Source organism: Schistocerca americana, chromosome 8 (genome assembly GCF_021461395.2).
Source record: "Schistocerca americana isolate TAMUIC-IGC-003095 chromosome 8, iqSchAmer2.1, whole genome shotgun sequence".
Classification (NCBI taxonomy): Eukaryota; Metazoa; Arthropoda; class Insecta; order Orthoptera; family Acrididae; genus Schistocerca; species Schistocerca americana.
Window position 1 is genome coordinate 436,029,398 of NC_060126.1, and position 27,334 is coordinate 436,056,731.

Below are 27,334 nucleotides of genomic sequence, written 5' to 3' on the forward strand. Positions count from 1 at the left end.
ATCAGACCAAAATTTCTTAGGATTTTCTGCCAAGTCAGTACACAGAACTTTACTTTCGAATCAACAACCCGTGCGTTTTTGTACAAACATATTTGCATCATGGCACATGTTAAACAGTTTGATAGATCAGTATTTATTAAGTTATGCAATATTATTCAGTTTCTTATTCAACCGAACCAGGTGTCTGAATTTCCTTTTTGCATTATAGGACAAACATTCTTTAGGTTGCTTCACTGTTTATGGAAGAATGCGTTTCAACAATAAGAAAGCGGATCCGACACGGATTTTACCCTGCGCATCACCACGAAATTCGAGTTTCACTGTCGCCACACTTCGAATATTGAACATAATACTTGGCAGGTCTGAATCTTCTGACGATCGTCTGTTGCTGCCACACCAGTCTCCTGGCTAAATTTCATAAGGTAATCGTTAACCTTTGACAGCCAAACTCTAATTTCACACAGCAAGATATTTCCAGGAGATTGACATTGTCTGAATATTCCAAGATGGGAAAACACCGTCCTACGGAAATGGTACTATTTCACAGACTTCAGTAGAGGTGCACACCGGTTATTACCTAGTATCAGTAGTCATTTGCTCGTTAGCTGGTTATTTGCAACCACAGCGTTAATGCCAAGTCTGTGTCATTCAGGCCTATGTCTAATGCTGAAACCGATAAAACTCACAACGGAGGTCATACGCTGTTACGAGAGTAATCCCAAATGTAACGTCTCTTACTTTTTTATAAGTACATAGAGATGTTTATTTATACAATGGTTTACATCAGTTTACAGCTTGAACATTTAGCTATTTTTAGACATAATCACCATTTCTGTCGATGCATTTTTGTAGACGCTGTTGCAATTTTTTGTATGCCCATGTCATACCAGCTCGCCGCCATGCTGGCTGTTCAGAAAGTTATGAACCTCTTCTTTCACCTCGTCGTCGGAGCTGAATCGCTGGTACCACATTTAACGCTGACAGGTACTGTGAGACTCTGAAGAAACTCGAACGGGCAATTCAGAACCGGAGAAGAGGAATGTTGAGCAAGGGCGTACACATTCTCCATGACAACTCTTGCCCACACATCGCTAGGCATACCGTTGCTCTACTGCAACAGTTTCAGTGGAGCATAATCACCCACCCAACCTATAGTCCTGACTTGGTGTCCAGTGACTATCACCTGTTCCCTAGGCTAAAAGAACATTTGACCGGAAAGTGATTCAGCTCCAATGACGAGGTGAAAGAAGAGGTTCACAACCTTTTGAACAGCATAGCGGCGAGCTGGTATTGAAACGTCCCCTTAGAAAAATTATACATGACTGTGCTTAAACTGACACACAGTACTTCTAGCGCAACGCAATCTGACTTTCAATAATCCCTACAAAAGAATGGCCCTGACTAACAATAACCTATACCTTTCATGAATCACTTACCTCAAAAAAATCTTCGTTACTCAAACTATTGCAATACAGCAAGCGCCAATACTGCCAGCTAAATAAAAGATTCTAACTACTGAAGGCACTAACTACTGATAGGCATAGTTAGCAAATGAAAGATTTCCATAGAAACAAACAATGTATTTACCTTAATAGTGTTCAAAAGTTATAATATATATAGCAGTTCATGACATCCATTCTTACAAATGACACACGTCCAGATCATCCGCTCTCAAAACTCCTCCATCCCTCTCCCCACATTCACCACTGCTGGCAGCTCACCTCCAACTGCCCAACGCTACAATAGCGACTTCCAACAATGCAAACCAGCCACAGACTGCACACAAGCAACGTCAGTGATTTTCATATAGAGCGCTACATGGCGTTACCAACATAAAAACCTAAACAGCCTACTTACAGTATGACATGGGCATACAAAAACTGCCACAGCGTCTACTAAAATGCATCGACAGATATGGTGATTATGTCGAAAAATAGCTAAATGTTCAAGCTGTAAACTGATGTATACCATTGTAGAAATAAACAGCTCTATGAACTTATAAAAAATAGGAGATCTTACTTTTGGGATAATTACTGACATGTAATGGTCAGTTGTCAAAGGAATATTTGGTTTATATGTTTGAGTTATTCGGAGTGTCAACATGTAATTAAGAATGGTGAGAACTAGAATGACAAACGTACCCTAACTATATCAAATATTTATTCAATTTGTGAGAAACCAAATAACTTGCCACCTAGAGGCCATGTTACAATATGCAAGAACACTCACCTCTGCGGAGTCGATGGAGTTCCCGGCACCGCTTCTGTGTGCAAGACTGAAACGACCCAAACTGGTCACACTGACAGGTGTTGCACTCCTTCCAGCTGACCTCGTTCGGGGTGCACAGCCGTATGATACCTGCGAACGAAGGTAACATCAGTTCGAAGCAGCAGCATAAGGGATAAGTCGTGTGCACCCGCACTGATTTGAGGCACTATCCTCAGTCAGACATTTCTGTCAAGTTTCTGTCATCGTCGGTGTTACTCACGTTCTTCTTCCTGAGGTGCAACAACGGTTGCTCTTAAAAGGATGAGGAGATACAGCCTGTACAAAATTATTAATTTACTTCTTGTTTCCTTTATTTTCCGGTTTGTAGGTGTAGCGCAATCAACAGTGGCCCTTTTGAAGTAGTGAACACGTACAGGTAAGTGAGGGCAATAATCTGCACGTTACGTCCTTAGCTGCCTTGCCGACATCTGCACGCTACAGTAACTTAGTAAGACACCGCCCTGTTTACTGCTAAATCAGTTTCTGGACTTACTTTCTCGGAAGTAATTATCAGTTAAAAACATCCACAGACATTTAAATCAGTTTATTACGTAAGACATACAGAGTTTTATCTAATAATCATGGGCCAACAAAATACAAAAAAATGCTTCCAGAATGAGAATTTCACTCTGCAGCGGAGTGTGCGCTGATATGAAACTTTCCTGGCAGATTAAAACTGTGTGCCCGACCGAGACTCGAACTCGGGACCTTTGCCTTTCGCAGGCAAGTGCTCTACCGTCCGAGCTACCGAAGCACGACTCACTCCCGGTACTCCTAGCTTTACTTCTGCCAGTATCTCGTCTCCTACCTTCCAAACTTAACAGAAGCTCTCCTGCGAAACTTGCAGAACTAGCACTCCTGAAAGAAACGATATTGCGGGGACATGGCTTAGCCACAACCTGGGGGATGTTTCCAGAATGAGATTTTCACTCTGCAGCGGAGTGTGCGCTGATATGAAACTTCCTGGCAGATTAAAACTGTGTGCCCGACCGAGACTCGAACTCGGGACCTTTGCCTTTCGCGGGCAAGTGCACTACCATCTGAGCTACCGAAGCACGACTCACGCCCGGTACTCACAGCTTTACTTCTGCCAGTATCTCGTCTCCTACCTTCCAAACTTTACAGTAGCTCTCCTGAGAAACTGTAAAGTTTGGAAGGTAGAAGACGAGATACTGACAGAAGTAAAGCTGTGAGTACCGGGCGTGAGTCGTGCTTCGGTAGCTCAGATGGCAGAGCACTTGCCCGCGAATGGCAAAGGTCGCGAGTTCGAGTCTCGGTCGGGCACACAGTTTTAATCTGCCAGGAATGCTGTTTAATTATTGTGAGACATTTGTTTTCTTTATGCTGTTACACCTACAGAGCGATTATTTACTGACATTTTAATGTTTACTCCATTTTTGACGAAACTGTAGTTTTATCTAATAATTATGGCCCAACAAAAAAATCTGTTTAATTACTGAGAGACATTCGTTTTCTTTATGCTATTACACCTACTGAGCAACTGTTTACTGATATTTTAATGTTTACTCCATTTTTTTGAGGAAACTAAAGTTTACAGCCTTTAAACTCACAATTACGGACAACAGCTGTTTCACTTCCACATTCAAACACTGCCATTCTCCAATGCATGTGGCACTTTAGTCTACATCGCCTCATGTGTAACTCCGTAACCGTGCGATGTGGCCGTGCGGTTTGAAGCGCCATGTCACGGATTGCACGGCCCTTCCCGCCGGAGGTTCGAGTACTCACTCGGGAATGGGTGTGTGTGTTGTTCTTAGGATAAGTTAGTTTAAGTAGTGCGTAAGTCTAGGGACCGATGACTTTAGCAATTTGGTCCCTTAGGAACTCACACACTTTTGAACATTTTGTAACTCCGTCAGTTTCCTTCATTTCCACCAGCCTGTATTAGTGTGTTTCGCGTTTAGTGTTGTTATTGGGTCTGTTAGACTGTATGAGAGGTGCGAACAGCGTTCAGGTATTGAGTGATCACTGTGAAGGACAAGGAGAAACCGCGTTTCGTGTGAGACAGCATTATCAGCAGCTAACAGAGTGCGAAAGTGGCATCATTTATTGCTTGAATTTGGCCCGCTGGTCGAATCATGCAATATCTGCCGGGTATTCCACGCCTGACAACGACAAGGGAAGATCGCCGTAGTCTCCACCAAATTCATCTGCGACTGCTATCCGAGACCAAGCAATTCTGCGCCATCCCGCATCATTGGTCGCACACCAGCAGCAGCCAGACGATGCGTAGGCTACCGTTAACACCACAGTACAATCGGCCGGGTTTGGAGTGCCTATGTGGCCGGTTAGCGTGTTCTGCTGACGAATGGCATCGCAGTGTGTTCAGTGCTGAACCACGGTGCTGCTGTAAGACAGATGACAATCGTAAATGTAACGGCACAACGGGAGGTACGGACGGCCTGCGTCATCACGTGCTACCTGTCACGCGACTGTACTGAGGTATCATTTTTCAACAGGACAACGCTCATCAATAGATAGCACCTGTCTCTGTGAATAGTGCGCCATGTTTCCCGGACAGAACCGTGTGGGACCAGTTCTGGCATCCATTCGGCCCCAGCACCAGTATCTACTAACTATTGTGGGTTAACTTGCCTCACGAGATGATACAACGACTTTATGACACCCTCTTCAACGGAATAAGGGAGGCATAAGTATCTGCCAGAGGAGGTCCAATATCATATTGATTTGTGGGCTCATACTGCCAAGTTTTTGCAAATATTATACGATGTTACAATTAATGAACTAACATCGCATTCCTTCTCAACCAGTGAAATTTCATTTCTTTTAGGCTTCCCATTCGGAGCGTTCCATTTTTTGGTCAGTTTGTGTGTATTAATTAAAATTATTACTTGGATTTAATTTTGCATCATCATCTTCAAGTAGTCCCCTTGCTAGCGAATACAGTGACCTCAGTGTTCCTGCCACTTTTGAAATGCACCTTGGAAGCTGACTTGCAGAGGGATTTCCTTGAAAGAAAGACCGGATCGACTCGAAGACGATGTTAAGTTCCCTGCAAATACGCAATGCTGCCTCTGTGTGCCTTGAGATATTTGTGGCACAAACTTTACCACAGTCCTTCTTATGTTCAATCCTTCTAACAGAATACTTTCACAGTCGTAAATTAAGTGTGTACCTGACATTAAAGCATTGCCTCTAAACTCTTCATTCAACATTTGGTGCAATCGTGCAGCGGTTCCTACTAGTTTAAAGCAAAAATTTATTCATGTACTTCCCTCCTTACAATAAGTTCCTCCTGCCACCGAACTTCACTAATTCCCACTCTATCTAACTTTAACCTATCCATTTCCCTTTTTAAATTGTCTAACCTACCTGCCCGATTAAGGGATCGGACATTACACGCTCCAATCCGTAGAACGCCTACAGGAAAATTAAAGAGACCTTTGGAGAAAAGAGAACCACTTGCATGAATATCAAGAGCTCAGATAGAAACCCAGTTCTAAGCAAAGAAGGGAAAGCAGAAAGGTGGAAGGAGTATATAGAGGGTCTATACAAGGGCGATGTTCTTTAGGACAATATTATGGAAATGAAAGAGGATGTAGATGAAGATGAAGTGGGAGATATGATACTGCGCGAAGAGTTTGAGAGAGCACTGATAGACCTAAGTCGAAACAAGGCTCCGGGAGTAGACAACATTCCATTAGAACTACTGACAGCCTTGGAAGAGTCAGACCTGACAAAACTCTACCACCTGGTGAGCAAGATATATGAGACAGGCGAAATACGCTCAGACTTCAAGAAGAATATAATAATTCCAATCCCAAAGAAAGCAGCTGTTGGAAGATGTGAAAATTACCGAACTATCAGTTTAATAAGTCACAGCTGCAAAATACTAACGCGAATTCTTTACAGATGAATGGAAAAACTGGTAGAAGCCGACCTCGCGGAAGATCAGTTTGGATTCCGTAGAAATGTTGGAACACGTGAGGCAATACTGACCCTACGACTTATCTTAGAAGAAAGATTAAGGAAAGGCAAACCTACGTTTATAGCATTTGTAGACTTAGAGAAAGCTTTTGACAATGTTGACTGGAATACTCTCTTTCAAATTCTGAAGGTGGCAGGGGTAAAATACAGGGAGCGAAAGGCTGTTTACAATTTGTACAGACACCAGATGGCAGTTATAAGAGTCGAGGGACACGAAGCAGTGGTTGGGAAGGGAGTGAGACAGGATTGTAGCCTCTCCCCGATGCTATTCAATCTGTATATTGAGCAATCAGTAAAGGAAACAAAAGAAAAATTTGGAGTAGGTATTAAAATCCATGGAGAAGAAATAATAATTTTGAGGTTCACCGATGACATTGTAATTCTGTCAAAGACAGCAAATGACTTGGAAGAGCAGTTGAACGGAATGGACAGTGTCTTCAAAGGAGGGTATAAGATGAATATCAACAAATGCAAAACGAGGATAATGGAATGTAGTCGAATTAAGTCGGATGATGCTTAGGAAGTGAGACACTTAAAGTAGTAAAGGAGTTTTGGTATTTGGGGAGCAAAATAACTGATGATGGTCGAAGTAGAGAGGATATAAAATGCAAACTGGCAATGGCAATAAAGCGTTTCTGAAGAAGAGAAATTTGTTAACATGGAGTATAGATTTAAGTGTCAGGAAGTCTTTTCTGAAAGTATTTGTATGGAGTGTAGCCATGTATGGACGATAAATAGTTTAGACAAGAAGAGAATAGAAGCTTTCGAAATGTGGTGCTACAGAAGAATGCTGAAGATTAGATGGGTAGATCACATAACTAATGAGGAGGTATTGAATAGAATTGGGGAGAAGAGGAGTTTGTGGCACAACTTGACTAGAAGAAGGGATCGGTTGGTAGGACATATTCTGAGGCATCAAGGGATCACCAATTTAGTTCAAATGGTTCAAATGGCTCTGAGCACTATGGGACTTAACATCTTAGGTCATCAGTCCCCTAGAACTTAGAACTACTTAAACCTAACTAACCTAAAGACATCACACACATCCATGCCCGAGGCAGGATTCGAACCTGCGACCGTAGCAGTCCCGCTGTTCCGGACTGCAGCGCCTAGAACCGCAAGACCACCGCGGTCGGCCACCAATTTAGTACTGGAGGGCAGCGTGGAGGGTAAAAATCGTAGAGGGAGACCAAGAGATGAATACACTAAGCAGATTCAGAAGGATGTAGGCTGCAGTAGATACTGGGAGATGAAGAAGCTTGCACAGGATAGAGTAGCATGGAGAGCTGCATCAAACCAGTTTCAGGACTGAAGACCACAACAACAACAACTTCCCTCCCTCACATAAGACATCGAAGAACTGCTAATTCACGTATACATGACAGTGGAAATGTGCTCGCTGACAACTATTCAAAGCAGTCAGCTCGCGGCAACTTTTCATAGTGATTCAAGAGGGTTGTATGGAGAGACACCTAGCGGAATTTCAGTGTACTTGCAACCATTTGTAAACAAAAGTCAAAGTTCAGGAGCTTTTGTTTATCTCTTCGTAATATCCATACAGAAAGTGTGTACAGGTGATTTAGATACAGAGAATCAAATTCTGACATTTTAACTGTTATTGTCGTTCTTCATAGCAATGGGCTCAGTTCCAAACATCCCTCCAACTTCGACTGTCCTTCCTTTAACAATACAGCGCTGTTTCCACGTAGAACGGGCTTATTTGCAGTATTACTATCGATGCATTATCCCGGAATGTAAGCGCTTGTTAGTCCAAATGATACACGTCGTTGCATACTTACGGCTAATGCAGCTGGCTTTACAGGCTGCATCCTGAAAATAACGTCTTGACAGGATAGGTGATGCCGAATACAGCAGACGTTTCAGATAACCAGTGGACGAGAAGGCACCGCTGTGTAGCTGTGGCCACAAAACGATAGCCAAAATCAGCGACGAAAGCACGGAAGTCTACACCCTCGAAGAGTAAAAAAGGTTTAGAGGCCGCAGTAATCATTCGCAGCATGCCAGGAATTTTTGCGAGGGAGAAACAAAACATTTCTTCTTTGATGCCAACTTGTAGAGGCGTTGGAAGCAGAAATTGCGGACATTTTTTAAAAACTGTTTGAGAAAATTAGTATGTAATTTATATCCTTTTTTTCGTTAGCGTGGTAGTTTACAGTTCCTGGCCTTGTTTGAATAAAAGTTCGTTCACGCCCTCAGTAAGAAGTTTAAACATTAAACTCTTGGGCGTCAGGATTCTTTAGTAAACACATTGCACTGAATGCTGTCACATGTCGATTACCATGCTGTAGTGATGTTCCTGTATTGCATCTTACTGTCTTCACAAAACAATTTCTATTAGTTATGCTAAATTTAGTGTACTTGACTCAATACTCACAAGCATCAGAGAAAAATCGCGTCTAACAATATTATCGGTGGCTAGAAACTGAAAAGTTTTCCTGGCTTCTAATTGTGCAGCGTGAACAATTACTTAGTTATTTAATCAGTAACGGCGCTCGCACAACGGATTTTAGCTGGGGAAAGGTATGTTAAACGCTGTATTTCTGACCTGTGGTTTCCTTTAGCAGATAATTTGAATTACGAAGTTAGGCAGCTATCTTCTTTTATTCCTGATTTCGTTCTTAGCAACTGACTCTTCCCCTTCACTATTAGTTTACAACTTGCACTGATCATTTACTTTGTTGGTGAAATGCTGTCTGTAAATTACTTTTTAAATTAAATGCAATGCAAGTCTACAGTTCTAAGATGATCAGCAAGGTCTGTATTAGCTACTACATGTAATGTTACAAGCAGAGAGCAACAATAGCGAGTCTTATACCGTGTCTCTTTGTGGCTTGGTAGGTAATTGCGTAAGCGAAATACTACCGTACATATCCAAAGATGCCGGGTTCAATCCTCTGTCATTCCTAATAATTTATTTGTCACATTACCTATCATTCGTTTAAGTTTGAAAGCAACTCCTTGCACTTCTAAGTCGGATGTGTTTCTATAACCAATTTTCTTTCCCCTGATGAGAATGTGTGCCAAAACAGGAGTATTTTATAATCGTATCGAATCTTAAACCAATAAGTTGCATTCATCAATGGTACTGTAACAATGGTGTTAACTGTAGCCTCGCCTTTTCTCCTGACTCTTATAGGACATCTACCTGTTGAATAAAAGATAAAAAAAATAGAGCACAGCATAATTTTCCTCTAAAAAAACAACGTAGGAGGTATCTAATTTCCTTACAATGTGTATCTACATGCGGTTGGCAGATATTTTACAATAAAGAGCAGCAACTTAGATTTCAGATGTTTCCTGAGGCCATGGCAGAATTTGATGGCGGACGGTATTCGTTTCTGGATTTGCAACGCAGATAGTGCAGGTAAAGTAACTGTAAAGCAAATAGTCATATCAAAGTTTCGTTGTGAGTCCATCATTGTTTTGAAATATTTTAGAGACCACACATTTTGAACAATGAAACCGTTTTGATATACTGATTTTGCTTATTCTCTTCTGTTCACAGATCCCCCTACGTATCTTCATTAAATAGTTCGTTACGTTTACTACATTGCGCCTCGTGAGAGGCATAATACGAGGGTTGGAACTTTAATAGCGGCAAGTATTTATTTACAGCTCGTACAAAATAGATACGTGTTTTAAAGTTTTACTGACCTTCAAAGTAGTCACCAGCACTTTGTATAACCCGTTACCAGCGATGTGGAAGTCGTAGGATACTCTTAGCAAAAATGGTTCAAATGGCTCTGAGCACTATGCGACTTAACTTCTGAGATCATTAGTCGCCTAGAACTTAGAACTAATTAAACCTAACTAACCTAAGGACATCACACACATCCATGCCCGAGGCAGGATTCGAACCTGCGACCGTAGCGGTCGCTCGGCTCCAGACTGTAGCGCCTAGAACCGCACGGCCACACCTGCCGGCTACTTTTAGCAGTGCCAGTTGTGTTGACAGTTCGAGCGGCGCGGTCTATTGCCCGATAAATTTGTAGCAGTTCTGAAGCGAATGCCATGAAGTGTTTCCTTCAGTTTAGAAGTCGAGTTGAACTTACGAAGGCTTAAGTCAGGGGTGGTATAGCACTTAGCAGCCCCATCAGTGAAACAAATAAGTAGCAGCTTGCACTGTACGTGCTTGAGCATTGTCCTGCAAAATGATAGTCAGGTTCTACAGAAAGTGTCATCACTTCTGTCCCTATGCTGTTCATTTTTGGAACACAACCTACGACCTGCTTGGAGACGGAAGTGAAGAGCTGCATCTAACTAGTCTTCGGACTCAAGACCACAACAACAACAACAACACATACGTTACTGAACTGCAGATGAATAGTAGAAAATTCATAACCGCAATTCGTCTGAGGCAAAGGTACTTCGCATCATCAGAAGTATTCCGGCCAACCATAGGTTCCAGGACAAGAAACTGGGAGAACGAAAAAGGAATGTCGAGTTAATGAAACATATATTTTGCGAAAGATATTGTACTGTGTACCTCTAGCGTAAATAAATTGGAAACAAGATTGGAGGAAGGCAAAATCGAAACGTATCGAAAAGAAAATAGTTCAAAGTAATAGCGAATTTATAGAAGAAATATAGGAATTTTTATATTCGGATCAATTGAAGACAATGACTGGACTGACTAAGGAAAAAGTGTGAGAACGGTGTTGCTTTTGGAACACTACCTGTGTTTTCTGTAACTGTACTTTCAGTGTGACTGATAAGGAAAGTTTACAGTCAATGTGTTCTCCACTACTCCACTACTGCCGTATGTCAGTGAGAGATGGACATTGAATCTGAAATCCATTCAAACACCGTGGTTTACTCAGTGATCAACCGAGAGAGACATTCTGGGAAATACTACACTGCTAGCCATTAAAATTGCTACACCAAGAAGAAATGCAGATGATAAACGGGTATTCATTCGACAAATATACTAGAACTGACATGTGATTACATTTTCACGCAATTTGGGTGCATAGATCCTGAGAAATCAGTACCCAGAACAACCACCTCTGGCCGTAATAACGGCCTTGATACGCCTGGGCATTGAGTCAAACAGAGCTTGGATGGCGTGTACAGGTACAGCTGCCCATGCAGCTTCAACACGATACCACAGTTCATCAAGAGTAGTGACTCGCGTATTGTGACAAGCCAGTTGCTCGGCCACCATAGACCAGACGTTTTCAATTGGTGATACCTCCAACATGCGATCGTGCATTATCCTGCTGAAATGTAGGTTTTCGCAGGGATCGAATGAAGGGTAGAGCCACGGGTAGTAACACATCTTAAACGTAACGTCCAATGTTCATAGTGCCGTCAATGCGAACAAGAGGTGACCGAGACATGTAACCAAATGGTACCACATACCATCACGCCAGGTGATACGCCACTATGGCGATGACGAATACACGCTTCCAGTGTGCGTTCACCGCGATGTCGCCAAACACGGATGCGACCATCATGATGCTGTAAACAGAACCTGGATTCATCTGTAAAAATGATGTTTTGCCATTTGCGCACCAAGATTCGTCGTTGAGCACACCATCGGAGGCGCTCCTGTCTGTGATGCAGCGTCAAGGGTAACCGCAGCCCTGGTCTCCGAGCTGATAGTCCACGCTCCTGCAAAAGTTGCCGAACTGTTCGTGCAGATGTTTGTTGTGTTTCATACGTCCCCATCTGTTGACTCAGGGAGCGAGGCGTGGCTACACGATCGGTTACAGCCATGCGGATAAGATGCCTGTCATCTCGACTGCTAGTGATACGAGGCCGTTGGGATCCAGCACGGCGTTCCGTATTACCCTCCTGAATCCACCGATTCCATATTCTGCTAACAGTCATTGAATCTCGACCCACGCGAGCAGCAGTGTCGCGATACGATAAACCGCAATGGCGATAGGCTACAATCCGACCTTTATCAAAGTCGGAAACGGCATTTCTCCTCCTTACACGAGGCATCACAACAACGTTTCACCAAGCAACGCCGGTCAACTGCTGTTTGTGTATGAGAAATCGGTTGGAAACTTTCCTCATGTCAGCACGTTTTAGGTGTCGCCACCGGTGCCAACCTCGTGTGAGTGCACTGAAGAGCTAATCATTTGCATATCACAGAGTCTTCTTTCTGTCGGTTAAAATTCGCGTCTGCAGCACGTCATGTTCGTGGTGTAGCAATTTTAATGGCCAGTAGTGTATGAGAGACAAGAAGACATAAAAATGGACAAGACAATAGGCTCAAGTGGAAGACGTAATTATAACTGTAATAAAAATCAAACTGTAGTGGGCAGGATCAGTAGCCAGGCAAATGGATGGCCCATAAACCGAGAATGTTCCCTGCCAGTTTACGAGAGGTCAGAGAGGACAGAGATGATGGCCAAATAGCAGGGTCGGTACATGCCTTCAGAGAATATAATAGAGCACGTAAGATGACAGCCGTCGGGTCTTCACACGAAACAACGTGCTGCGAGGTGCGGTCCACACGGCTGAAAGGGGGCGTGGCACCGCACGCGAGCGGCTGTGATCGGCAGGTGGCGCTCCTAGCTGGAGACTGAGGCAAGGCGCTTTTCCATTCCAGCAGTACGGCTCTCGAATAAAGTATCCAGTAACCCGCAGCTGGTTAAAAAACACTCTGTGTTCAGTACGCGAGTTGAGGGGTTTCCAATCATCACAGGCATAGCTTCCCTACGGTTATCTTCCAGCTGTCGGCGTTGTGTCAAACAGCGAACCTGCGTTTCTGTCTTATTATCAACACGACCATAGCTCTCTTCATCATACAGGGTTGTCCACTGATAGTGACCGGGCCAAATATCTCACGAAATAAGCGTTAAACGATAAAACTACAAAGAACGAAACTTGTCTAACTTGAAGGGGGAAACCAGATGGCGCTATGGTTGGCCCGCTAGATGGCGCTGCCATAGGTCGAACGGATATCAACTGCGTTTTTTTTTAAAATAGGAACCCCCATTTTTTATTACATATTCGTGCAGTACGTAAAGAAATATGAATCTTTTAACTGGACCACTTTTTTCGCTTTGTGATAGATGGTGCTGTAATAGTCACATACGTATAAGTACGTGGTATCACGTAACATTCCTTCCGCCCCAGTAGCTGAGTGGTCAGCGTGACAGACTGTCAATCCTAAGCGCCCGGGTTCGATTCCCGGCTGGGTCGGAGATTTTCTCCGCTCAGGGACTGGGTGTTGTGTTGTCCTAATCATCATCATTTCACCCCATCGACGCGCAACTCGCCGAAGTGGCGTCAAATCGAAAGACTTGCACCAGGCGAGCGGTCTACCCGACGGGAGGCCCTCGTCACACGACATTATTATTATTACGTATTATTCCGCCAGTGCGGACGGTATTTGCTTCGTGGTACATAACCCTTGTTAAAATGGATCGTTTACCAATCGCGGAAAAGGTCGATATCGTGTTGATGTATGGCTATTATGATCAAAATGCTCAACGGCGTGTGCTGCGTATGCTGGTCGGTATCCTGGACGACATCATTCAAGTGTCCGGACCGGTCGCCGGATAGTTACGTTATTTAAGGAAACAGGAAATGTTCAACCACATGTGAAACGTCAGCCACGACCTGCAACAAATGATGATGCCCGAGTAGGTGTTTAAGCTGCTATCGCGGCTAATACGCACGTCAGTAGCAGACAAATTGCGCGAGAATCGGGAATCTCAAAAACGTCGGTGTTGCACACGTACCATATTTCTATGCACCAGGAATTGCATGGCGACGACTATGAACATCGTGTACAGTTCTGACACTGGGTACAAGAGAAATTACGGGACGATAACAGATTTTTTGCACGCTTTCTATTTAACGACTATGTGTCATTCACCAACAGCGGTAACGTAAACCGGCATAATATGCACTATTGGGCAACGGGAAATCCACTATGGCTACGACAAGTGGAACATGAGCGAGAGTTGCGGGTTAATGTATGGTGCGGCATTATAGGAGGAAGGATAATTGGCCCCCATTTTATCGATGGCAATCTAAATGGTTTAATGTACGCCGATTTCCTACGTAATGTTCTACCGATGTTACCACAAGATGTTTCACTGCATGACAGAATGGCGATGTACTTCCAACATGATGGATGTCCGGCACATAGCTCGCGTGCAGTTGAAGCGGTATTGAACAGCATATTTCATGACAGGTGAATTGGTCGTCGAAGCAGCATACCATGGCCCGCACGTTCACCGGATCTGTCGTCCCTGGATTTCTTTCTGTGGCGAACGTTGAAAGAATGGCTCTGAGCAGTATGGGACTTAACATCTATGGTCATCTATGGTCTAAGTCTAGAACTTAGAACTACTTAAACCTAACTAACCTAAGGACATCACACAACACCCAGTCATCACGAGGCAGAGAAAATCCCTGACCCCGCCGGGAATCGAACCCGGGAACCCGGGCGCGGGAATAACGTTGAAAGATATTTTCTACCGTGATCTACCGACAACGCCTGACAACATGCGTCAGCGCATTGTCAATGCATGTGCGAACATTACGGAAGGCGAACTACTCGCTGTTGAGAGGAATGTCGTTACACGTATTGCCAAATGCATTGAGGTTGACGGACATCATTTTGAGCATTTATTGCATGAATGTCGTATTTACAGGTAATCAATCTGTAAGAGCACGCGTTCTCAGAAATCATAAGTTCACAAAGGTACATGTATTGCATTGGAACAACCGAAATAAAATGTTCAAACGTAGCTAAGTTCTGTATTTTAATTTAAAAAACCTACCTCTTACCAATTATTCGTCTAAAATTGTGAGCCATATGTTTGTGACTATTACGGCGCCATCTATCACAAAGCCAAAAATGTGGTCCAACTAAAACATTCATATATCTTTACGTACTACACGAAATGCAATAAAAATGGGGGTTCCTATTTTAAACAAACGCAGTTGATATCCGTTTGACGTATGGCAGCGCCATCTAGGGAGCAAACAATAGCGCCAGCTCGTTTCCCCCTTCAAGCTAGACAAGCTTCATTCTTTGTAGTTTTTTCGTTTGACGCTTATTTCGTGAAATATTTGGCCGTGTCAGGATGAATCGACCACCCTGAATAGATGTTTTCCTTCTTCCACCTCATGTGCCTACTTTATTTCTTGCTCTTCACCTGAACAGTTAACTTCTTCAACTTTTTCTTTCTATTTGATCCATTCTCTACTGAAGTCACACATTTCTTTTACTTTATAAATTGTTATCATTCAAAAGGAATGTTATTTTGTGGGAAACGTACTTAACAGAATATTAACAAGATTACAGAACTATATAACTTGTGATGAAACCTTCTCGGGCTTCCATTCAGGTGACTGCGTCGAAATTCCGCGCCGTTTCGACGAGTGTCAAAAACTACAACTGCAAATGTCCGGTGTATGGGCGCCGGTACATTGGGCAAACAATGCCCTGCATCTCACAACCGTGCACGGAGCACATTAGATGCGCACGTCTGGGACATAAAAACAAATCTGTAGTGGCAGAACACAGCCTCAGTGAGGGACGTGCGTTCGAATTTGAAGAAACAAAAATGCGGCTTTTGACAGAAAAAAATAGTTCAAATGGCTCTGAGCACTATGGGACTTAACATCTGAGGTCATCAGTCCCCTAGACTTAGAACTACTTAAACCTAACTAACCTAAGGACATCACACACATCCATGCCCGAGACAGGATTCGAACCTGCTATCGTAGCAGTCGCGCGCTTCCAAACTGAAGAGCCTAGAAACGCTCGGCCACATCGGCTGGCCCTTTTGACAGAGCATCATTAAAGAATAAACTGACAGTCTCGTCAACATGAACGAGAGATAACAGGTAAGTTCGGCATGGAACCGTGCACTAGAACCTTTACCAAGAACGCAAGCAGCAGTTGACGCTACTCGAGCCTGGGTGCATTGAATGCACCGAGAGTCGAATGAATCCGCGCCCCGCACCAAAGCTTGCAGCACTCCGCGCCTGGGGGAAGAGATAGGGAGGGATGGCCGCCGATCTGGTGTATGTATTGGAGATTCGCTCAATCTCTGCACTTCTCCAGAAGCTGTTGAGAGTGGCACTAGTCGAAACGTCGCGGACGTCAAAGCACGCAAATGGAAGCCCAAGAACATTTCATATATATATATATATATATATATATATATATATATATATATATATATATATATATATATTACTTACATTACTTACTTCACATATATATTACTTAAATTCATCAGTAAAGCTTGTTATTACTATTACTGCTAATACCGTTCTAATTATACTCAACTCAAATACCACACTGGAATAACACATTTTGCAATTAGTTTCTGCAGTCTAAGATGTTACTTGCTTCTTCTATCATTTATCTGTTAAATAATTGCTTCTGTATTTCTTCTGTCACGACAAGATTTGTGCTACTTGATTCTCTGTCCTTTTCATGGTTGGTTGGTAAATAACTGTTAAGTGTCATTCATGCAGTAAATTTATTTGAAAAATTACGGAGTTAAATTTCTTCGAAGTGTTTTAATTATATTCGAAGCAGTCATTTTTTGTATGACTTTAACTAACCAAAATGGTAAATTGTTATTTTGCAGGTAGCTGTTTTAAAAAGGATTGCAACCGCTACTGATCAATGATAAAACGATTAGAGCCCCATGTTGTCCTTTTCGTAAATTACTCACTCATTAGAGAAAGAACCTGTCTAAGTTTGAGTCAGAGGCCGACGGCATTAACTATTTTCCATGGTGTAAGCATTTCACGGAAGTCTCACGGTCAAAAGTGTATTGAACAATGTCGTGAGCCATTCATCATGCATTGGTCAAACATTCAGCGATGGGAGAACAGGTAGCTTAATTACTTAACATTGAAATAAATTGTTTTAGTAGCAACTACTCGGATAATGAGAAACATTCCCATCGCTGTTGGAATATTCCTTCATGACGCAAAATCTCTACGCCAAACTTTTAAATTACTCGCATCTTTAAATGCCACGTTGTTGAATGAGTTCTTACTTTCATGTAATTTTCTCGAACTTGAAGGCACATTTCAACACACGCTTAGTGTTAGCTACAAACACACTCTACAAGGATAGGTGTTGACGCAATCTCTTTCCAAGATGATAAATATAAATAAATAAATTCATCCTCTCTATGTTGCATCCCATGGAAATGACTATTACTTCGAGTAACTCACACCTTAAAACGGATTTATCTTTTTAAATTTTTATCTTGTTCACTTTTCTTTGTCGACTTTCTCTGAAACAATATATTTGCTTACTTCAAAAATATTTTACTTGAAAGAATCACCATTGGAAAACAAAATCACTTCGTCACAAATTAGACCTGAGGAACTAATAATTGCACACGGTACTGGCCAATCTTTAAACCACTCTGTATCGCTATGACGGACTAAGACAGAAGTAATTTGCTACAGCCCACAAGGTATCGAATAATCGGGAAGCTTCTTAGAACTGCACATGCAGGAATGATGTTACCAACAGTTCTGACATGCTGAGTTGTTGGGGAAGACGTGGTGCGAAGAAAACCGTTTCAAATGGATGGCATGCGTCCAGTAAGATGGTGCATTCTATAAGATAGTAAGCAGTTCAGCATCGATGAAATGTAGCATGGCAAAGGACAGAAGACGTGCACAAGAACCGCTTTTGAAGAGTGGGTAACCGATGAGAAAAATACGACATGCTAGAACTGCTTAAGTTGGCAATACTGCAAGATCGCTGTAGATATGAAGGTAGCTTAAGCAAATGTCGTATACCAGAGGAAGGACTTTAAGTCATCAAATAGCCCGCAGACCTGTCAGTGTGCAGCTGACAGCGGGGATGGTGAGAAGAAGTGAAACGGACGGAAAGGAAAAAGTAAGTCGTGTGCAAAAGCGCTAAACTAACGATATGTGACCCAGAACTTCTTTCGGTATAATAAACGACGACTACGAAATTCATCCACCATTAAATATGCAGTACAAACTAACTGATGATGAGTTAATATAAAACGTTCAATGCATCCTACAACAATATAATGTTGATTATGCAGTTACATGAAAGAGTGATAAATCCTAAACCTATGGAAGACAATGGAAGTTATCTCTTTATTGGAAAAGAACAGTAGAATCAAACGTCGTACAAGCAGAGCTTTAGTCTGCTGTATCCTGTGTACAAGATCTAGTCAAAAATCCGAAATAATAGAACAACAGTTCTTACTGAGTGAGTTCTCCAAGAAAGTTGATTTAGAAAAGTACTTTCTTCCATTGTTTTTTTGTAATAAAACGACTCGTAGACAGAAGAAGAACATTTCATCTTTAAACTCACACTGTTATATATATATTTGGGTAGATAATCGAAATATGCTATGCGCACAATGAGTAACAGGGCTACAGGCCACACATCAAAAGGGCAATCGAAAACTTAATTAATGAAATAAAAATAGCAATAAATAATACTGAAGAAAGAGACAGATGAGATAAAAGTCAGTCATTTTCATTGATGATTCCTTTATAACTGATAATCAGGGAGTTATTGAGGAAATTAAGATAAGTAATAATACAAGAAACTGAAGATAACTTCTAGCCATGAGTATTATGGTCAAGCGAAATGCGTATGGAATACAGTCTTAAAATCTCATTATGTCAGATGAAATTTATGGCCATTGTTGATAAATATTAATACATATGTGGATAGTAACAAACAACACAATAGTTGAAGACATGTCACATTTTACATATATTGGCTGTGGCACTATGTAAAGGGTGTAACGTTTATAAGTTGCAGATATTTTTGTGTGGGTACCTTAATATGTACACACATCAGTGTGATGATTGTTTCATGTCTCCCTCAAACATTCTTTTCAAAAACACATCACAAACTTTAAGAGCTGATGTTTTCTGCACGGTTGTTACTGCACCACTAAGTGGACTACGCCAGTCAGTATAGACTACCCGCATCGACGCTGCAACACCTGACCTGCTGCCAAGGGGAAAATTGGCGTTAATGGATGGCTCTTGCCACATGTACACTACTGGCCATTAAAATTGCTACACCAAAAAGAAATGCAGAAAATAATCGGGTATTCATTGGACAAATATATTATACTAGAACTGACATATGATTACATTTTCACACAATTTTGGTGCATAGATCCTGAGAAATCGGTACCCAGAACAACCAGCTCTGGCTGTAATAATGGCCTTGGTACATCTGGGCAATGAGTCAAACAGAGCTTGGATGGCGTGTACAGGTACAGCTGCCCATGCAACTTCGACACGATACCACAGTTCATCAAGAGTAGTGACTGGCGTATTGTGACGAGCCAGTTGCTTGGCACCATTGACCAGACGTTTTCAGTTGGGGAGAGATCTGGAGAATGTGCTGGCCAGGGCAGCAGTCGAACATTTTATGTATCCAGAAAGGCCTGTACAGGACCTGCAACATGAGGTCGTGTATTATCTTGCTGTGATGTTGGGTTTCACAGGGATCGAATGAAGGGTAGAGCCACGGATAGTAACACATCTGAAATGTAACGTCCACTGTTCAAAGTGCCGTCAATATGAACAAGAGGTGACCGAGACGTGTCACCAATGGCACCCCGGACCATCACGCCGGGTGATACGCCAGTATGGCGATGACGAATACACGCTTCCAATGTGCTTTCACCGCGATGTCGCCAAACACGGATGCGACCATCGTGATGCTGTAAACAGAAATTGGATTCATCCGAAAAAATGACGTTTTGCCATTCGTGCACCCAGGTTCGTCGTCGAGTACACCATCGCAGGCTCTCCTGTCTGTGATGCAGCGTCAAGGGTAACCGCAGCGATGGTCTCCGAGCTGATAGTCTATGCAGCTGCAAACGTCGTCGAACTGTTCGTGCAGACGGTTGTTGTCTTGCAAACGTCCCCATCTGTTGACTCAGGGATCGAGACGTGGCTGCACGGTCCGTTACAGCCATGAGGATAAGATGCCTTTCATCTCGACTGATAGTGATACGAGGATGTTGGGATACAGCACAGCGTTCCGTATTACCCTCCTGAACACACCGATTCCATATTCTGCTAACAGTCATTGGATCTCGACCAACTCGAGTAGCAATGCCTTGATACGATAAACCGCAATCGCGATAGCCTACAATCCGACCTTTATCAAAGTCGGATACGTGATGGTACGCATTTCTCCTGCTTACACGAGGCATCATAACAACGTTTGACCAGGCAACGCCGGTCAAGTGCTGTTTGTGTATGAGAAATCGGTTGGAAACTTTCCTCATGTCAGCACGTTGTAGGGTTCGCCACCGGCGCCAACCTTGTGTGAATGCTCTGAAAAGCTAATCATTTGCATATCACAGCATCTTCTTCCTGGCGGTTAAATTTCGCGTCTGTAGCACGTCACCTTCGTGGTGTAGCAATTTTAATATCCAGTAGTGTACTAGGAGGTATTACCAAACCTAAAAACGTAGAGCTTGCCACAGCTATCATTATCAGTCTGCAAATGATGTAAATACTGATGTAATGTTGCTCAGTATACTGTCCTCAGTCACCAACAGAAATATCTGCACTTACTCCCCTTTACACCCTGTATTATATGATAACGATGTAGGAGAAAAACTGCATGTAAACTGACAAGAAGTGAAGCAGCCAGAAGACATGTCACTTCGCACATGTATACACCATTTGTGGGTATGTAAATGATTACAGTTGTAATTCCCTTTGGCAGGTAGGACACCATCAGAGTGCTTTAGTATTGTTTGTGTTTAGTGCTGTTACCAGCCCTAGTAGGGAATATCAGGGGCCTGAACGACGTCGAAGGACACGGAAACGGCGCGGTCTCGAGTGGGACAGCGACACCCGCATCCGACAGAGTTTGAAAGGGGCTCATTGTGGGGCTCCATTTGGGCAGTCGGTCGCATCGTACGTGTTCGCATTTGTGGGACATTCAGATGTGACAGTCCGATATTGGATGGCTTGGGTATGTAAGTGCAGGAATATTCATATTCAAGATTTCTGTCGTCCATGTCTGACCATCACAAGGGAGGATCTCTGCATTTCCACACTGGAGCTCTTTCACATCTCCTCCTACCACCCGAGTGTAAGTAACGGACTCCTTGCAACACCCTTTGTTGTCCCACACCATTGGGCAGTGGATTCCAGCAGTTAGAATAGGGAATGGCCGTCACATGTGTAGCCTACCGTTAACACCACAACACAAACGGTTGCCTTTAGAATGATGCTACCAAGCGAGCTGGCGCAGTGTTTAGAATGATGGACTCGTATTCGGGAGGGCGGCGGTTCATACCCGCATTCGGCCATCCTGATTTATGTTTTCTGTGATTTCCCCAAATCGCTTAAGGCAAATGTCGGGACGGTTCCTTTTAAAGGGCACAGCTGACTTCCTTCCCCATCCTTACCTAATCCGATGGGACTGATGACCTTGTTGTTTGGTCCCCTCCCACAACTCAAACAACCAACCGTGAGAGTGATGCTATGACCAAGAAGTGTGGACTGCTGATGAATGTTGTCACATTGCGAATTAATCACGGTTTGCTCTACTCCGCATGTCCATCATCAGTGGGTATAGCGTTGACCTGAGAAGAAGTCTCATTCTTCCAATGGTCTGGTAACGCACAGTGATACTGCACCAGACGTCATGTGAGGAGGCATCGCGTTTGACTTCAGGTCATGGTTGCTAGTGAATGAGGGAACTCTTTCGGCACAACTATACGTCATGGGCATACGTGTTACCTCTGACATGACAGTATCGCGATCCCACTTTTCAACAGGACAATGCTCGCCTACTCACGGCACCTTCCTCTATGAACTGTCTGATGTTGAGGTAATTCCGTGACCTGCAAGATCCCCACCGTGTTCCCGACAGAACGCGTATGGGATCAGCTCATGAGGATGAAGGATGTTTGGTTCGTGGGGAGCTCAACTGCGCGTTCTTCAGCGTCCTTACAAAGTTCCAATCTTCACACAGACAAAACTAGCAACTTTCACGAATTATGATGATGAAATGATGAGGACAACACAAACACCCAGTCCCCAGACAGAGAAAATCCCCAACCCGGCCGGGAATCGAACCCGGGACCCCAGGATCAGCTCAAACGTCAACGCCATCAAAAAGGCAGTATCCAGGATATCAAGGAAGAGTTAGGGTTGTGGGCGAGCTTGTCTCAGGAGAGGACACAATGGCGTCCAGACACCCTTCCCAACCGAATCAGTGTATGCATCCATGCAAGAGGGTGTGCTTCGTCATACCGATAAGTGGATTCAGGCTGTAAGGTATTTTTGACTCGATTTTGTAATCACTGAAATAACACCACATACCCTCCCCATTTTGAAAGTTACATTTCGTTTCCTCCTGGCCATCTGTGTACCTAAATTTTTTGTCAGGATGTGTTTTTCAAGCAATTTGTGGAACAATAAACAGTATGCATAACTAAAAATCGAGGAATATACAAAAAATTAAATAATTAATTCATCTTAAACAGATCATCTCAAGGAACCCTATAACTATAACGATACTATGACTGTTGTGAGGAAGCAAGAGATGGAAAAATAAAAGGGAAAAGACAGCCTAACACGGACAAGATTCTTGAGTGGAGTTAAAGACTGTGCTAGAAGATATATAATTAGAAAGAAATGAATGTACGTTAATGGGGAAATAACTGAATACAAGTGTAGGTGGCAACAACATGTGAGTAGACTGAAGGATGGAAGACCTCCCGAGATAATCTTGTATTACAATACGAAAATAAGAACGGACAAAGGTCGGAGAGGGGAGTGGCGAACTTTGACGGAACATGCAGCTGAGTAATCCCTGTATGTAAGACGACGAAGATATGAAAATAGTTTTCCTAACCTGAACATCGTGAGAAATAATTCAGGTAACATTCAAATTTTGTGATGCGTGAATATTGTAGCAACTATTGCCCCTTTATGATTAGGTGCGGAAAAAAGAATAAAATGTCCTGCATTGTGAAAGTTTGCATTATTTAGAAGCTGGTAAAGCATTTCCAAGCCTCTCTTCCTGTACGGCGGTTTCGGAGAGGGAAGTTGTAGGAAGAAAAGGAGGAAGTAAAAAGTACGTGTCGGAAGCCTCGCTATCATACATGGAACTACACCGTCGCCTGGCAGTCTCAACAAGATAACAGTTACAGGAAACCAAAGCCACGGTGTGAGCACCAGCTTCATGGACACTAACAGAAAACCCACCATTAGATGCTAAATACGATACATCACTGACAGTGCGTGTGGCAACTACTAAGATGCGTGAGCTGTCATGTCAGGGGACTCTTAAAGTTAAGACTGTATAACGATCAAAGCAGTCATTGGACATAGAAAATAAAATTGTCATCAATACAGAAACTGTAATACCATCGTTAAGCCCAACTCTATACGTTTTACTGTCTGGCGACGGTATACATTTCCGTCTAGTGCAATGTTTTGCTCCCTCACTAATCTGATCTTTTGCATTCCACTAGATGATGTTTCCTGTGCGCCACAAAAATATTAACAGTAATTTCTTATGTGCTCTAACAACGGGTAATGAAGATAAGCTCAGAAGTAACTTACGCATGTCATCATATTTTCACAAATTTAGTTCCAGTGTGTAGTTACCGAGTGAGGTGCTTCTTAGGTGAAGACAATGGATTAATATCGTCAAGTTTTACACTACTATCTGAACAGCACAGCAGAAACACCCGCTCACAATACAGTAAATTTCTCTCTGTACCAGCACATAACACTGCCACATACCCTAAATCATTCACCGTATCCGTAACGGGAACAGTCTTCCACAAAATATCAGAGAAACCAAATCCCTTCCAATTTACAAAAGACAGCTAATTGTCCACCTTCTATTACAATAGCCATCTATCCCATACTCAGAATCGCAGCTTAGTCTCGCAAATTTCGTCTATCCCACAACTTTATTGTATTAGATTGCGGCAACACCCTCTTCCACCAGTACATAACTCATTCTGTAGTTAGTAGAAAAACACTGCGAAAAGCCATTTGCAACAGTGGCCGAAACGTCGGTGAATTTTACACACTGACAATGCAGTCATACACCCAGAAGAATTTTATTAACTGTGACAACGTCCGCGGAAGCCTACGCGCACAGCTTGAGATACGTCTTTCAACAAACTGGCGGCTGACTCTGTTCCCATATCTGTATAATCCGAGTTAGTAAGAGGGTGAGTCAAATGAAAATCTTAAATACTTTTTAAAATATTATTTATTGTGCAGAAGTGGTACAAAGCTGTATCACTTTTCAATACAATCTCCCCCACGCTTAATGCAAGTCCTCCAGCGCTTACAAAGTGCACAAATTCCTTTAGAAAAAAATTCTTTTGGTAGTCCGCGCAACCACTCATGCACCGTGTGGCGTACCTCTTCATCACAACGGAACGTCATTCCTCCCATTGCGTCTTTGAGTGGTCCAAACATATGGAAATCACTTGAGGCAAGGTCTGGTGAGTATGGTGGATGAGGAAGACACTGAAAATGCAGGTCTGTGATTGTTGCAATTGTTGTACTTTGTGTGGGGCCTTGCATTGTCATGTTGCAAAAGGACACCTACTGACAGAAATCCACGCCGCTTTGATTTGATTGCAGGCCGCAGATGATTTTTTAGGAGATCTGTGTATGATGCACTGGTGACAGTGGTCCCTCTAGGCATGTAATTCTCCAAAATGACGCCTGTTTTTGTCCCAAAAGAGAGTCAGCATAACCTTCCCTGCTGATGGTTCTGTTCGAAACTTCTTTGGTTTTGGTGATGAGGAATGGCGCCATTCCTTGCTCGCTCTCTTCTTTTCCGGTTGGTGGAAGTGACCCCAGGTTTTGACCCCAGTAACAATTCTTGCAAGGAAGCCATCACCTTCTCGTTCAAAGCGCCGAAGAAGTTCTTCACAAGCATCAACACGTCGTTCTCTCATTTCAGGAGTAAGCTGCCGTGGCACCCATCTTACAGACACTTTGTGAAACTGGAGCACATCATGCACAATGTGGTGTGCTGACCCGTGACTAATCTGTAAACATGCTGCAATGTCACTGAGTGTCACTCGGCGGTTTTCCTTCACTATGGCTTCAACTGCTGCAATGTTCTGTGGAGTCACAACTCGTTGTGCCTGACCTGGACGAGGAGCATCTTCCACTGAAGTCACACCATTTGCGAACTTCCTACTCCATTCATAGACTTGCTGCTGTGACAAACGTGCATCACCGTATTGAACCTTCATTCGTCGATGAATTTCAATAGGTTTCACACCTCCACTACGCAAAAACCGAATAACAGAAGGCTTTCCTTGCCTGGTGCAAGTCGCAAGTGCGGCGGCCATCTTTATACTGATACTGCGATGGTATGAGTGCATCTGCACTATGCTGCCACCTACAGGCCATTCTGCGGGCTGTTTGTAGCACGTTTACCAACTTACAGGATAACGGCGCGAAATTTCGATTTGTTATTACAAATTTAAGATTTTCATTTGACTTACCCTCGTATTTCAGTTTACTTTTATCGGAATTTGATCCGTCTCTTACTTACTTTGTCTCTTGTCTTGACTCTGATTATTTTCTAAATCATTATTATCTTGAGATATTTATTGTTTCAGTCTACTGTTTGCAAATTCTGTTACAGTCTTCGTCATTATCCTGATGTTTCTGATACGTTTTTATGTACTTTAGTCTGTAAAATCTACGTCAGTATGAGTGCTTCCCTCTCCACTCTACAGTGCGTGGTGCAGAGTATATCGTACTAAAATAAGTCGTTTTCTGCCCTGTTCCGTCCGTATACTGAGGGAAGGTAAAATGATTGTTTATGTATCGTTGTACGCATCCATACACGCTGCATTTTATTCTCATGGTACTCAGCGAGACATACTATTGCGGCAGCATTTTGGCTGCTAATGGGAACAGGGGTGGGCCTGGATGTATCCTATGGTGAGCACAAAACAATGGCTCTGAGCACTATGGGACTTAACTGCCGTGGTCATCAGTCCCCTAGAACTTAAAACTACTCAAAACTAACTAACCTAAGGACATCACACACATCCATGCCCGAGGCAGGATTCGAATTTGCGACCGTAGCGGTCGCGCGGTTCCGGACTGCAGCGCCTAGAACCGCTCGGCCACTCAGGCCGGCTATGGTGAGCACAGCATGAGGCTGCGGAGCGTAGTTGAACTGCTTAGTCGACGAGCGGCTCACAACATTGCTGCAGTGCTAGCAGTGTTGATACAAAACAGAGCACTGTCAACGATCAACAAAGCAAACTGTGCATTATATCTACAACAACAGGTGCCAAATTTGACATTCGTTAGAGACGAACCCAGGGAATTTCGCAGAGAAATAAGTAGCAGATGAAATATTAGCGTTTCTGCAAGATGAGTCAGTGGAATTTTGGATGTAGTATTGGTTCGAGTGTGTGGGAAATGTACTTGAGGAATACAATGATGACGATACGTCCGTTACACGTGAAAGTGATACTGAAGCCGGCGTCGAACCATGTAGTTCATCACCCCTGTCGGACAGGTTGCCACAAATCCAGTCTCCAGTGAAACGTAGTAAAGGACAATCATTGCCCAAGGAGCGGACGCTAAACGTCATTACGTATGTGGATGATCTTCCACAGCATAGTAAAAAAGTAACTATGAAAAGACTGCGAATAAGTCCGCAGCAATATACCATGTAGTCAGTTATGCATAAGAAAAACTACGGGTATTCAAAGGAGGACAAGGCGCACTTGTTACAGAAACTGGTGTTTGTGCGTTTGAAGGATGCTCCATACAATTTACAGGATTTGCATGATAATGGCCTACTACGATAAGCGCATCAAATTTTGCGCGGTATAGATTACAGTGATTTCAAGGGAAGCAGTGGATGTTTGCATAGCTTCAAACAGCGCAACACAATTCGAAGCACAAGGTAACGAAATTACAAACGAAATGTCAACTTTACGATGCACAACAAACAGCGGAATCGGCCAGAAAATTCGTAACGAGATAAACGAACTTATCCGATCGTTCAGTAAGGAATTTGGTTTTAACACGTAACAATCAGAATTTGGAGAGGAAACGCATGTGAAAGGAACCC

The 27,334-nt window shown here is 43.0% G+C and overlaps 1 protein-coding gene across 1 annotated transcript in view; it reads right to left on the reverse strand.

Moving 5' to 3' along the window:
- The window catches only part of LOC124544751 (dentin sialophosphoprotein-like), a 94,393-nt gene that overhangs the window by 51,339 nt on the left and 15,720 nt on the right, over positions 1-27,334 (reverse strand). The window contains exon 2 of the mRNA XM_047123412.1: positions 2,230-2,358. Within this exon, the coding sequence (XP_046979368.1) occupies positions 2,230-2,358 (129 nt within the window). The remainder of the gene's footprint in view (positions 1-2,229; positions 2,359-27,334) is intronic.